This window comes from Callithrix jacchus, chromosome 13 (genome assembly GCF_049354715.1).
Source record: "Callithrix jacchus isolate 240 chromosome 13, calJac240_pri, whole genome shotgun sequence".
Taxonomy (NCBI): domain Eukaryota; kingdom Metazoa; phylum Chordata; class Mammalia; order Primates; family Cebidae; genus Callithrix; species Callithrix jacchus.
Window position 1 is genome coordinate 33,878,787 of NC_133514.1, and position 14,039 is coordinate 33,892,825.

At 35.7% G+C, this 14,039-nt stretch overlaps 1 protein-coding gene across 19 annotated transcripts in view; it reads left to right on the top strand.

Moving 5' to 3' along the window:
- NRG1 (neuregulin 1) overlaps positions 1 to 14,039 on the top strand; it is a 1,138,183-nt gene that overhangs the window by 1,100,322 nt on the left and 23,822 nt on the right. For 13 of the 19 annotated variants that reach the window (XM_078347468.1, XM_078347464.1, XM_078347470.1 and 10 more), the window contains one exon: positions 13,083 to 13,141. In XM_078347468.1, coding sequence (XP_078203594.1) covers positions 13,083 to 13,141 — 59 coding nt within the window. Of the gene's footprint in view, positions 1 to 12,421; positions 12,490 to 13,082; positions 13,142 to 14,039 lie in introns of all 19 variants that reach the window. The other 6 variants (XM_078347469.1, XM_078347465.1, XM_008979291.5 and 3 more) reach the window with 1 other exon arrangement.

A 14,039-nucleotide genomic window follows, 5' to 3' on the forward strand; every position in this document is an offset into this window, starting at 1 on the left:
GCCTCAGCCTCCTGAGTAGCTGGGATTACAGGCACGCACCACCATGCCCAGCTAAGTTTTTGTATTTTTAGTAGAGACAGGGTTTCACCATGTTGACCAGGATGGGCTCAATCTCTTGACCTCGTGATCCACCTGCCTCAGCCTCCCAAAGTGCTGGGATTACAGGCTTGAGCCACCACGCCTGGCCAATACACATTTATTTTGTTGTTCATAAATAGCTGTATCCCAAAAGCGAGGTATTTTAAAGGTCGTTCCTTAAAAAATGTAGTGTAGAACATCTAATAAATTTTGCTGGCAGTCCCCAGCTGGAAACATGCAGTGGGGACATTGTTCTAAAGCAGCAATACTTGTTCTGAAGGAAGGAAAACCATTTTGTTGTAAAAAAATTTTTTTTTCATAGAATATTGGCATGTGACTTGAATCTTGACATGGAAGAACAAGTCTGTTAGAGAGGCAATTGAACTGTTAGGAGCAATTAGCAAAATGAAAAAGACACAAGAAATAGTCAACTAGGTCATGTCTCTTTCACATCACAGAAATACTGTATCAATATTTAGGTGCCAATTCTAATAAAACCTTAATTATGTTTATAAGTAAAGAAGCGCATCTTAAAATACGTATGTTTTAAAGACAAAGAAAAAAGCGACAATCGAAAATGCCATTTTGTAGGCCATGTTTTGCTGCTCTCTGAGCTGAGGTAGACTGGGCATGTCTGTGGTGTGCCTGATGGGAGCTCATGGCCCTGAACAAGTACCTTCAAGAACTGCTTCCTTCTTGTACTCAAAAGCTCTTCTTTGAAGAGAGTAGATACAGTGTCAAGATAAGACAAGTTTTGGTGGTTGTTTAGCTGATTTTATCAAAGACAGATAATTTGTAAAAGTAAATATAGTCTGTTAGAGAAAATAAAAGACTTGGAGCCAGAACAGAATTCTAATCTCAATTACTAAACATTTCTTTTATGGAAATAAATAATTTTTACAAGCCAAAGTGAAAGGATAGGTAAAAGTCTTGCAGAAATATTAAAGCAAGATGAAATATGAGTATGAGGCTAGGTGCATGCCTATAATCTCAGCACTTTAAGAGGCCGAGGCAGGCAGATCACTTGAGCCCAGGAGTTCAAGACCAATCTGGGCAATGTGGCAAAACACTGTTGCTACAAAAAATGCAGAAGAACAATTAGCCAGGCATGGTGGCATGCACCTGTAGTTCCAACTATTTAGGAGGCTAAAGCTGAAGGATCACTTGAGCCTGGAAGGTTGAGCCTGCAGTGAGCCGAGATTGTGTCACTGAACTACAGCCTGGGTGACAGAGTGAGACAGACAGACAGACACACACACAAACACACACACACACACACACACACACAGTATGTAGAAAAGATCATTCCTTTTAGATCTGAATCTCATATGACTGTGTTTATTGTTTAAAAAGTAATCTTAGAGATTCACTTCTTGATCATTAAAATATTCAAATCTATATGCTTGCAGCAGAATAAAAATATGATTTAGTCTCTAGTTCTGCTGACTTGCTGTGAATACAGTACAAATATGAGACATCCCCATATTTATCATAGCAAAGTGGGATGAACCAGCTTTTTAGTTTCCTGTAAGACTTTCTCTGATCGAAATAGAAAATGCCAGAAGCTGAGAATTATAATCTATAAAATATGAGGTTCATTTGATATATGGAAAAACTTTGTTACATTTTCCTAATCTTAAGCATACAATGTAATTGCAGTTTAATAAATCTCCTTGAAAAAACATTTAAATTATAGTTCCTTAAATTCTTCTCCTTTTTAAAAAATGTACCCATATTATCTATGTCTCATATTTTTACTTCTTCAGAAAAGCATCTGAGACCACTATATTTTAATTATCATAATGAAATATGATCATTTTTCCTCATCACTTTGCAAAGATTTACAAGCTGAGTGAGTACATATTATAGTACATATACCTCTAAGGAACCAGGGCAGGTCTTTTCCACATATTCATTTCACCCATTCTTTAGCCCTCCCACATCCAATACAAAACATGTAATCACATAAGTGCTGTTCAGTTTTTTCATTTTAATATTGTGCCAACAACTGTAATTTTTCTTCACTCAATACAGTTTCTCATTAAATTTTAAGCCTAATCCAGAATTTAAAACTTGCTATATTTTAAAAATCTTGAAGTGAAATATTTGGAACTCTTCTAGTAACTATTAAAGCCTCAAGCCATGAATGAACACTACATACCCCAAACTAATTGTCTAGTGGATCATTCTTGCCTTCTAGTTCTAAGAAAAATGTATCTCTTTTTTTATTTTGCTAATTAGGATCTTTTAGGGAAGTGTTTTTAATTATTACTGGATCCTATCAGAAAGAAAATCTTTGACATCTATGATTTTCATAACTTTTTCCCTTCCTTTGAATGGTGATTTTATTCATACATTAAAACAAGCCAGATCCTTGAGGGAAGAACTGGAGAATATATTCTATATACAAAATATTTCAAATATTTCTTGTTAAATGAAACTTTTTATTTTTAAAAAATTTTGTATGTGAAACATCTATAGCATTAAAAATAATTACTAAGAATTTAAACAAAGACACATATTATACTGTGTCTTATGATAATACATTGTTCACTAGACCACTTGAATAGAAACAGAAGACATAAAAATATTGCATTGGCTCATCATGGTCCTGTCTATGAAGCCAGTTCATAGTTTCCATATGGCCTATCTGTCTAAAGCTAAGCATTGCTGAAGTATGAGCCACATCATTGAAAATCAGCTTTATTCCTGACTAAAGACATGACTCAGAAACACCACAAGCATGGAAGTTTCCAAGTAGTCTCTCTGGTCACCTAATCCGCTGTTGTCTTCTTGGGAGTAGAAGATTTTACAGCAATCTCTTTTGTCTCTCTGCTTAGAACAAGGTGTTTAGAATGGATTAAGCATATTAACAGTACAAATCTTCTCTGAGGAGAGGTTTCCAGATTGCTTGGACCTCCTCCTGGGGACTATGTGGGAATTTCAGTGATGGTTCTCATCTTTTATATTTTTTTCTCTACAGTAATTTAAAATTTATTCTGTGGAAAAAAAATAGTTACTATTCCAGATTATGTAAAGATGAGAAAAGAATAATTCCATTTTTACCCTCTGATGTCCTGTGTAATCCTGTGGTTCAGTAAAAACAATATACATGAAATCGAACATGAAATTGTCCACTTTTCCTCTTATGTCTTTTCTTTATTCTTGTGTATCTGTTCTTCTGAATAGTTTCATTGGAGAACTACTTTGAAAGATATTGATGTGATTTTTTTAATCTAAAAATTATTTTATATTAGGCTGTGCTTATAAGTCCAATATGTTATCCAGCAGACAGATGTGCCTTCATCTGGAGGGGATTAGAGTTTAAAACTACCAATTTTGGTGAACAATCTTATGTCCTTTCACTTCAACTCTCTGGACAATATATTTATTTATAACATGAAGTTAATATGTTCTCCAAATTTCTTCCCAGGGAGTCAGTGAAATTAAATGAGTTCATTTCTGCTAAAGTACTTTTAACTCTGGGGAAGCAAAATTTATTTTTCCTTATAATAAAAAGAATATGGTAGTATTACATTCTCTCAGTAGACATTGGGAAAATATATACACCTGTTTTAACAGACTGTGTTATCATGTTTAATTTCTTTTTGTTGTTGTTGTCTTTGTTTTGTTTTGAGGTGGAGTTTCACTCTTGTTGCCCAGGCTGGAGTGCAATGGTGCAATCTTGGCTCACTGCAACCTCCAGCTCCCAGGTTCAAGTGATTCTCCTGCCTCAGCCTCCCAAGTAGCTGGGATTACAGGCATGTGCCTTGTATTTAGTAGAGATGGGGTTTCACCATGTTGGTCAAGCTGGTCTTGAACTCCTGACCTCAGATGATTCCCTTGCCTTGGCCTCCCAAAGTGCTGGGATTACAGGTGAGAGACACCAGGCCTGGCTCATGTTTAATTTCTAATTCTTCATTTTATTTATGAAACTAGCAGTTTTCTTTGTTTGTTGGGACCACCAAGTGTTTTTATAGCTTTTCTTTGACAGATCATTTAATATTTCTGATCATTAGTTTCCTCAGGCAAAAACCAATAAAACAAACTAAATTTGGAAAGATGGGAGGTATCTATAAACATAGACATTTATAATTTTGTATAATACCATTTGTGAAATTATGTAGGGAGCACTAAACACAGAAAGGAAAAACCAGTACCAGCCACTGCAAAAAAGAACCAAATGGTAAAGACCAACAATGCAATGAAGAAATTACACCAACCAAAGGGCAAAACAACCAACCAGTAATAAAATGGCAGGATCAAATTCACACATAACAATATTAACAAAATGTAAATGGACTAAATGCCCCAATCAAAAGACACAGACTGTCAAATTGGATAAAAAGCCAAGAACCATCGGTATGCTGTATTCAGGAGACCCATCTCATGTGCAAAGACACACATAGACTCAAAATAAGGGGATGGAAGAAAATTTACCAAGCAAATGGAGTGCCAGATATTTTTTAAAATACAGAGAAAATATAAGGTATGAGGTACAATCTCTGAGAATTCAGTCCGTAAGAAAATGAAATTGCTAAAATAGAAAATCAGTGAGTGAATATATGATGGTATAATTTTGACTATTAAGGTAATACTAATTTAAAGAAAAGAAAGGAAAGACAGAAATAAGTTAGAGAAGACTATTTAAACATAATCATTTATAGAATCTTTCCTTTACACCAGGAAAGCTTTGTGGTTGTAGGAATTCTTTACATGAGACACAGTGACATGCAGCTTCATTCTAGGAAGTAAAACAAATGAACAAAATAAAAGAACTGAATTAAACAGTGGAGCCACTTAATGACCTCTGAAGACCAGGTGGAGGACTTTGGGTGCTGTGATAGCTAATAGGGAGCCATAGTAACTTCTGGAACAGGAAAGTGGCACCATAGACATAGCAGATGTTTAGGGAAATGAGTCTTCCATACAGGCTGAAAGAAGTCTGGGGACTAAGTAAGATGGGAAGAGAAAGTCAAATACATCAAAGACGCTAGCTAGGGTTAACATTTTATAAAATACTGACATGATACATGATAATGACTTTTATAACATGTATTAGTAGCAGGATTAACATAATTAAAGAAGGGGGCGACAGTGTAAGCTCACAGTTGTGTCCTGCAGTCTCGTCATCATGGCTGCAGAAAGAGAAATTTGGAAGAGATAAACAGGATACATACTGGGTTAGAACTTTCAGTCCATAAGAGCACACTGCTCACTCCAATCCCAGCCTAGAAGAGCTCTTTCTTCAGAATCGGTGTTACACTTGCTTCTAGTACTTCTCTGTTCTTGAATATTGTAACATTTAACAAATAGAGACAGCATTTGTGAGAGCAAGTGGTGGGACTCGTGTGGATCTAGATAATGGGCTCTTTAGACAGCTGCATCTATTTCTTTCATGTCCTCATGTATCTAGAATCCTACTATGTGCTTATGAGAAATTTATTAACTCATTTAGACTTTAAAGGTAGAGTTGAAGCAAATTCTTTAGTTTTTATAAGAATCCGTTTAGGCGTAGTTTTGCCTAAAATTGGATGCATTGACTAAGTGTTCTGAATAGCTTGATTCCTCTCTTGTAAAAATCAGCTGGGCAGCCATATACATTTATTGAGCTCCTATGAGACAGGCTCTGTGTTCATGCTATGGATAAAGTCGTAAGCAAAACCCATACTGGTTTTTGCCTGTTGGAGTCTGTAGGCTACTACAAGTAACAATCATGTTTCATATAATTAATTGAATTATAAATCACAGGTTTGCCGAGGGCTATGAAGGATATTTAGTGAGCTAAGGTAGTGTGCAATGAAAGATCTAAGCTAGTCAGAGGCAGACTCTGTTCTGTGGAAAAAAGAATTTGAAAAAAATATGCAGTTATATTCTTGAGAGGCATATAGTCAATTTAAAATAAAATATTTCACTGTGTTTATATACTACATTTTCTCAATCCATTCATCTGTTGGTGAACGCTTAAGTTGATTCTGTAACTTGGCTATTGTGAATAGTGGATTTTTTATAACTTGCCTACTGTGAATAGTGGATTTTATAACTTGGCAATTGTGGATAGTGGATGAATATTTTAGCTAGATTGATTTAATTATTCCACATCGTATTCATAAATCATAACATCACTTTCCACCTCATAAATGTATACGATTGCAAATTGTCAGTTTACAGGAAAACAAATACAATATTTTGAAATATTTATATTGAATGATTTAAGGAAAAAGTGAATATTTAGATGTTTTATCAGAGAATGAGGCTGGTGAAGCAGATAGAGCTATAGAGCCCCTCAGCACCCCTAAACTGTTTGACGATACAGGAAAACTTCCTCCAGAGAGGAAAACCAAACCGCAAATTAGCAGTCGATATGTCATTGTATCACAGTGACGTGGAGATGTATGGGATGTAGATTGATCCCATATCCGATGAAATTGTTTGACCCCCAGCTTAAGGATTCATCATGTAGAGTAAACATGGGCAAGGGTTTTCTCTGCAGATGAGCATTTCAGAACAAGCTGTGCAAACAGAGATTTAGGAAGGGCAACAAGGTTCAAACAAGAAGTTAATCCACAAACACTGCCACCCTCATTATTGGGATTGCATGTCCTGGACATTGAAAAACAACATTTGAAAAGCCAGGACGACTTAGATTTGTTTTGTTTCGTTTTGTTTACTCAGCATTTACCCATGAGTCTAGTGTGGCTACTCTCTGTATCCTCTTATCTCATGGATTGGAAACTAGTCCCCAGATTATAATTAGAAAGAAAATGGAAGATATATCCTGTCTGAACAGTGGTGGGGAGATATAGGTTGGATCTGAAGGAAACATTACTGGAACATTTTATATTGAATATTTTCTTTAATGATGTTAAAGAGGGCATTCCCTTGGGGAAATAAATGTCTTTTGCAGATGATGCTAGAAAGAACACTAAAACACAAATTAGAAAAGCATATATAAACCTCAAGACAGTTCACCTAAAGGTAGATAACAGAATGAGGTTCATCTTGGAAAAATGCAGACTAATAGTAACAATACATTTGGGAAAGAATAATCTACAACGCAGATACTCAGCCAGTGAGTGGGCGAGTTCTGGACAGAATGCTGAGCAGGCTAAGAGGTGAGAAAAGTCAGTGTTTGCAACATGATACTGTAGGAAAACAGACCAGCACAGTTGGAGCTGGCGTAGACACTGCCACCTCGAGTTTACACAGAGGGAACAAAGGCTTTGGTGTCTGATGCTTTCTCACCAATATTCCTTGATATATATTTGTTAACATTTCCATCATTTAATTTTGTAAACACAGGCATCAAATAATTTCAAATACCACAGCGAGTATTGAAGAAGAGCAGATAGGACTTTTCATTTTTTGACAAGGTATTTTTTAAATTGTCCAAATATTTCACTGTAGAGTGATGACTAGAGGGAGAGGGTATATCAGCTGTATTTTTTTTTTCCTTCTCCTTCCTGATCAAGGGAGAGTTTGATGAAAAAGCTGAGAAATGAAGAAGGAGAAAGGATATCTAAGGATGGTTTATAAATTGACTCTAAATACGTAGTTTATAAAATTAGCCAACCCTAACCAGAAATTTCTTGGGATCCATGGATATCTTTGAATATGTCTAGAATCTTCACCAAAAAAAAAGGGAAATAATTTATTCAATTGGAATATAAAATATACACCAAGCATTACATTGATTTCAAAAATACGTGCATCTATGATTGATTGCATAGTAAGCATATCAGGATATTAACAGTGTATTGAAGTTATTATTAACCAGTTTTTATTATACTGGTGCTGGGCAGAAGTTTGGTTAGTAGAATGCACTGCTTTATTGAATCCTAAGTAAACTGATATTTCACTAACATTATTTAAATTCTAGATAACAGACTTGCTTTTAAACAATCATAGGGACTTTTCCAAATTGCAAACACAATGTTAAAGAGTTTTATTGGAGGGAGAAAATCTGTGAGAAGGATGATCCTGGGAGTTTCTGTAAAAATTATTTGAGGCCAGGCACGGTGGCTAACACCTGTAATCCCAGCACTTTGGAAGGCCAAGGCTTTTGGATCATCCGAGTTCAGGAGTTTGAGACCAGCCCAGCCAACGTGGGGAAACCCCATCTCTATTAAAAATACAAAAGTTAGCCAGGTGTTGGTACATATCTGTAATTTCAGCTACTCAGGAGACTGAGGCAGGAGAATCGCTTGAACCTGGGAGGCAGAGTTGCAGTGAGCCGAGATGGTGCCACTGAACTCCAGCCTGGGCAACAGAGCAAGACTCCATCTAAATAAATAAATAAATAAATAAATAAATAAATAAATAAATAAATAAATAAATAAAAACTATAAAAATAACAGATACATGTTCAAGATTGACCTGTACTTGGCAAATCAATTAACCATATGAATTTTTTTTTTTTTGAGATGGAGTCTGTTGTCCGAGCTGTAGTGCAGTGGCACAATCTTGGTTCACTGCAACCTCTGCCTCCAGTGTTCAAATGACTCTCCTGCCTCAGCCTCCCAAGTAACTGGCATTACAGATGACTGTCACCATGCCCAGCTAATTTTTGTATTTTTTGTAGAGACGGAGTTTCACCATGTTGCCCAGGCTGGTCCCGAACTCCTGGCCTCAAGTAATCTGCCAGCCTCAGCCTCCCAAAATGCTGGGATTACAGGCTTGAGCCACCATGCCTGCCTGAAAGTATCTTTTGATACAATTCTTGATCAGATATGGACACTGGGTCTGATCTTAAGTTCATTTTCACAGACATTTTATGAGAGTCCTCTATGGATCAGGTACTGTGCTAGGCATTAGAGATACAAAATGATCAGAATGTGATCAGTGTGTCACAGATCATCACACTACAGATAAGTGCAGTGAAAGATCAGGATAGGGTGCAATGCAAAAGCCAAGCCAAGAGTAAAGGAATTCTCCCCAGAGCATAGAAGTGGGCGATCGGGAGGTGGGAGGCAGGGAAAGAGTGATGCCTAAGTTCAGACAAAACTGTAAATTTTCGCCCCATTAATAACAAATATAGAACAAACATGATCATGCTAAGGGCAAATACTAAAACATTTAAAAACCCTGATTTCCATCTTCTAATCTGATTAATGAAACAAATGGTGTATATGTATACTTATGTATGTCTATATGTATATACACACACATGTATATATTTAAAACTACAACAAGTACTTATTATTCAGATCCTTAGATTATTCTAAGACATAAAATTCTTAGAACTTGCTCAATCTCATGCCAAAGCTTATTGTTCGAAATCAGGTTTGATTTCCTGTTATTCTTATCTTCCGGGAAAGTGATGGATTGGGTGCTTAACATGCAATGTTAGTAATAGAAATGTATCAGAAGCCAGAGAGTCTCCCTAGCCTGTTAGAAGTAATTCCATAGAATTTCACAGAACTTTTAGATCAGCTGGGTTTCCATTTGCATAGGTTTTTTCTACACAATCAATTCGGTGTGCAGTTTGCTTATGCAGAAGCTATCTCAGTTTCCGCTTTCCCTTCCATCCCATTTGGCAACAAATTTAAATGTCTGTGAAGGCTACATCCTTTTGTTGCTGATCAGTTGAGTTGCTTCAGCACTTAAAATTTGTTTTACCTCAATGATTGTCTTAAAATCCATCTTATCAAAAAGGATTTTTAGAAGTCCTTGAGTTCTATCGTCCCTGACTGGTACTTCATTCAGAAGAAATGCTGTCAGGGCTTTCTAACAGTGATTCCATGTGTTAGGATAAGTATGGTTTCCCAGAACCTTAGTGGAAAAAGAGGTCTTTGATACTCAATTACATTTCTTCATTTTATCACTGAGGAAAAGGAGGCCCAGTAAAGCCAAAGAGCTTGTCCATGTCCAAACAGCAGGATACCACAGTGCCGAGAGAGGGCCTTCGTCTCCCTCTTCCCAGTTCAGAGAACCTTAGGTCTTGGACTTTAATCTACATCCAAATCTCTTAGGGATCTTGTTAAAATGAAGATTCTTATTCAGTAGTTGTAGGATGTGCTAGCATGTTCCTAAGAGATGCTGATGCTGCCAGTTCTGAGTAATAACAGGGTCTTATACACTAAGAAACAATGCTGAGAAAATTCATCTCCCAAATGAAGATAAACACTAACAAAAGGATAGTTCTGGTTGAGGAGTAGTGGGCAACTCTAAAAACTGATTTGCATATCTCAAGTAGTTCTAGTGTTACTGCGCCCAGTGTTCCGTGTGATTTTATAATAGAGATAAGCCATCATCTCATGCTAGCTTCCTAGGAAACATCATGTTAGAAGTTCATAATAATTAGAAAATAGATTGGGTAGGATTTCTGACTCCCTTTACCTAGTTGTAATGTGCCCTCTGATCACAGAACCGTTTATAAGATGCATAATGACGATTTACTTATAAATGCCTTCTTTCTCTTAAGGAACTCATGATTTGTCAGCTATTTGTTAATTTCGTGATGCTTACCTAAGGGCATTTCCTGCCATGGCAATTGTGTGGTGTGTGTGTCTTACATACACACAACATGTTCACATATCTTACACCATGTTCTTTTGTGAGAAACAAGTGGATTATTGTGTGTTCAATGTGAGAATTTTAACTTTTATTAAGAATGCAAAGAAGCAAGACGAAATGATAATTATTGAATACATCATTACTTCTAGAAGCACCTGCTTTAATTATAGGGTATGTCTATATGAACTTACATTCCTGGTTGAGAAACAAATAAAAACCCCATTTCCTTCAGACATTATTTTGTCAAATAGGTTATATTTTAAAGTTATTTATGTAAGAACATGAAAATGTTCTTATTGAAGCATGAGAAATGGCATCTTTTTGAGAAATAACCCAATCTTACACCTTATACTTCTTATTAACATATTTCTTTAGGTAGCTCTTCCTCTATTCCCTGCAGCAAAAATATTCTAAGCAAAAATCATCAGTTCATTTATAGGAAGGTGTCTCCAAGAGTTTAAAGGAGCTATATCAATATAAGATGTTTGTCATTTAAGCTTAAACAAGTACTCACAAAGCAAAAAATCTGGAACTACTAGTGTTTTATCTTGCAGGCCATTTTCATAAAATAAGAGAATTACATATACCAAGTCACTTGGTAATATGGCTTGAAGGGAAATGAAATTACCCTGATATTGGTAACAATGAATAGTTTTGTTCATATCTCTTTGATGCCAAAAATATAGTATATATTCTCATTTACTCTGTAGAGAATAGAGTTGTGTAAAAATCACTAGGTATGAGCTACCAGAGCTAACTTAGATAGGCTCTTTGCATGATGATTGCTATATAGATGAACCATTAATAATAATTATGACTATGGATGTTGAGGATTCAAAATGATAATCTTTTTATCTGTAAGTATATAGCTTCCTAGAACCTTTCAGTGACCCTTTTTATTAGAAGACGATATTTTAAAAATCAATTCTATTTAAAATGTTTTAGATATTAGAGTAACAGCTACAAAAAAACAGCAATTATAAAGAACTCCCGTATTCAAGCACAGCCCCGTTTCTTAAGACCTTAATATTGTATCAAGATTCTAGAATTTTGATAGGCAAATATATGTGAGTGAATAACATGTAAATTTTATAACAGTTTTTAAAATAGTTTTACCTTAAATGCAAAATGACATGTTTTAAGTACTTTTGCCTAAGAATAACTGATCTAAATTTTAAAATGTATTTGTCTTTGATTTTGGATAATGTGATTAGGTAAAATCTGTCTTCATAACAATCTGTTTCCAGTATCTTTGAATATTAAAAACAAGAGTTTATTTTTAATATCTTTTTTAAAAAAACAGGGAATATACTTTTTCTTGTCAGTAATCATAGTGTGAAAGTAACTGACATGTTGTTTGATGACATACAACATGAAACACTTATGAAATAAAGACAAAATTGAAATAAGTATATGAAAGAAAAAGCTCAAGTTCATTTATTGATAAGAGACAGGGATGGAATCTTGTTAGCTTTTATCAAAACCAGTGTTTTAACATAGTGAGAATCACTGATCCGTGGCAAATAGGGTCATGCCAAAGGGAAACCGACAGCTCTCCAGGCCGTGCCGCCTCTTATTCCACATTTCAGCTTCCTCTAGTTAAATTTCAGTTAATGTATCATTTGAGGACTGAAGCAAACAACAACAAAATCTGTAACCCACAGTTTTCGTGGGACATGGTTTTCTAAATGTTGTGTCTTTTCTTTTCTTTATATTGCCTGGTACCAGATCATTTTTAGGAATCTCCATATTCCATAGGAGGAAAATTGCCAGTCTGAAAGCTCAGTGTCTTTAGCATTTTTTTGCTTACCACATTTTTGCCCTTTAGGTGCCAACCTGGATTCACTGGAGCAAGATGTACTGAGAATGTGCCCATGAAAGTCCAAAACCAAGAAAGTATGTTAAAATAATCTGAAATTTGCTTTCTCCCCCGAACTACAGCAACAATCACTACCACTTGGTGCTTTTACAGCTCAGTTGTAACTGATTCATTTTGTTCTAATTATGGCTTGACCACTCAAGGCATAAACCCTCAATATTACCTTATTTAACTCTCTCAAAGTGGGTCCCTAAGTCATCAATTTATAAGAATGGCCAGTCACCATGGCCCGTGATGCTGACAAACCATCGCAGGCAAGCCAACCAAGAACCATTTTCTCCCGGCATGTGTGACCAAAGTCATCAAATGGAAAACTGACATGAATACGTCAGGTTTCATTTTAAATGGTTCCCTTTGAAAGAAGGCAAACACTTAAAATGGTGGGATCTTTCCATCATGCCAACTTAAGAACTGCATTCTGTCCAAATTTTTTACCATTTGGGGGAAGTGCCAGAGCCTGAAAGCCATGATCAGGGCAAAGATTTGGTTCCTGAGGGTGAACCCACCAAGTTTCAGTCAAATGACACTGAGGAGCTTCTTTCTAGCATATATTCACCTCTTCTCTTTTTCTCTGTTTTTTCTACCATTGTTTTTTTGTTTCTTCTCTCAGGTGCCCAAATGAGTTTACTGGTGATCGCTGCCAAAACTACGTAATGGCCAGCTTCTACAGTACGTCCACTCCCTTTCTGTCTCTGCCTGAATAGGAGCATGCTCAGTTGGTGCTGCTTTCTTGTTGCTGCATCTCCCCTCAGATTACACCTAGAGCTAGATGTGTCTTACCAGGTCTAATATTGACTGCCTCTGCCTGTCGCATGAGAACATTAACAAAAGCAGTTGTATTACCTCCTCTGTTTGCGACTACTTGGCTCTGAGATACTAATAGGTGTGTGAGGCTCCGGATGTTTCTGGAATTGATATTGAATGATGTGATACAAATTGATAGTCAATATCAAGCAGTGAAATGATAATAAAGGCATTTCAAAGTCTCACTTTTATTGATAAAATAAAAATCATTCTACTGAACAGTTCATCTTCTTTATACAATGACCACACCTGAAAAGGGTGTTGCTAAGCTGTAACTGATATGCACTTGAAATGATGGTAAGTTAATTTTGATTCAGAATGTGTTATTTGTCACAAATAAACATAATAAAAGGAGTTCAGATGTTTTTCTTCATTAACCAAACAGCTTACACTGAGGCATTTTAAAAAGAAAGCAACAAGTAGGAAAATTAAAAGCAAACATTTCACAGCAAATGAGATATCTTGGCCTCTGCTTATGTTGCTTGAGGAACAAGTAATTCAGGGCTAGTTTAAACAATTATTTATTTATGTTAGCATTTCTTTATGTTAAAAGTAATTTAGAATAAAATAGTTACTGTTAATTATTTAAATATTTATTATTTTGCTACATAACAGTTCAACCACAAGATAAAAAAATATATATATATATATTTTGCTTAAGGCAGAACTGGGACATTTGAATAGATGTTCGTGGCTTCATGAAGTTTTGAACATCATTCCTTAAATACCCAATTCACATTGTATATAATTACATGGGTAACCA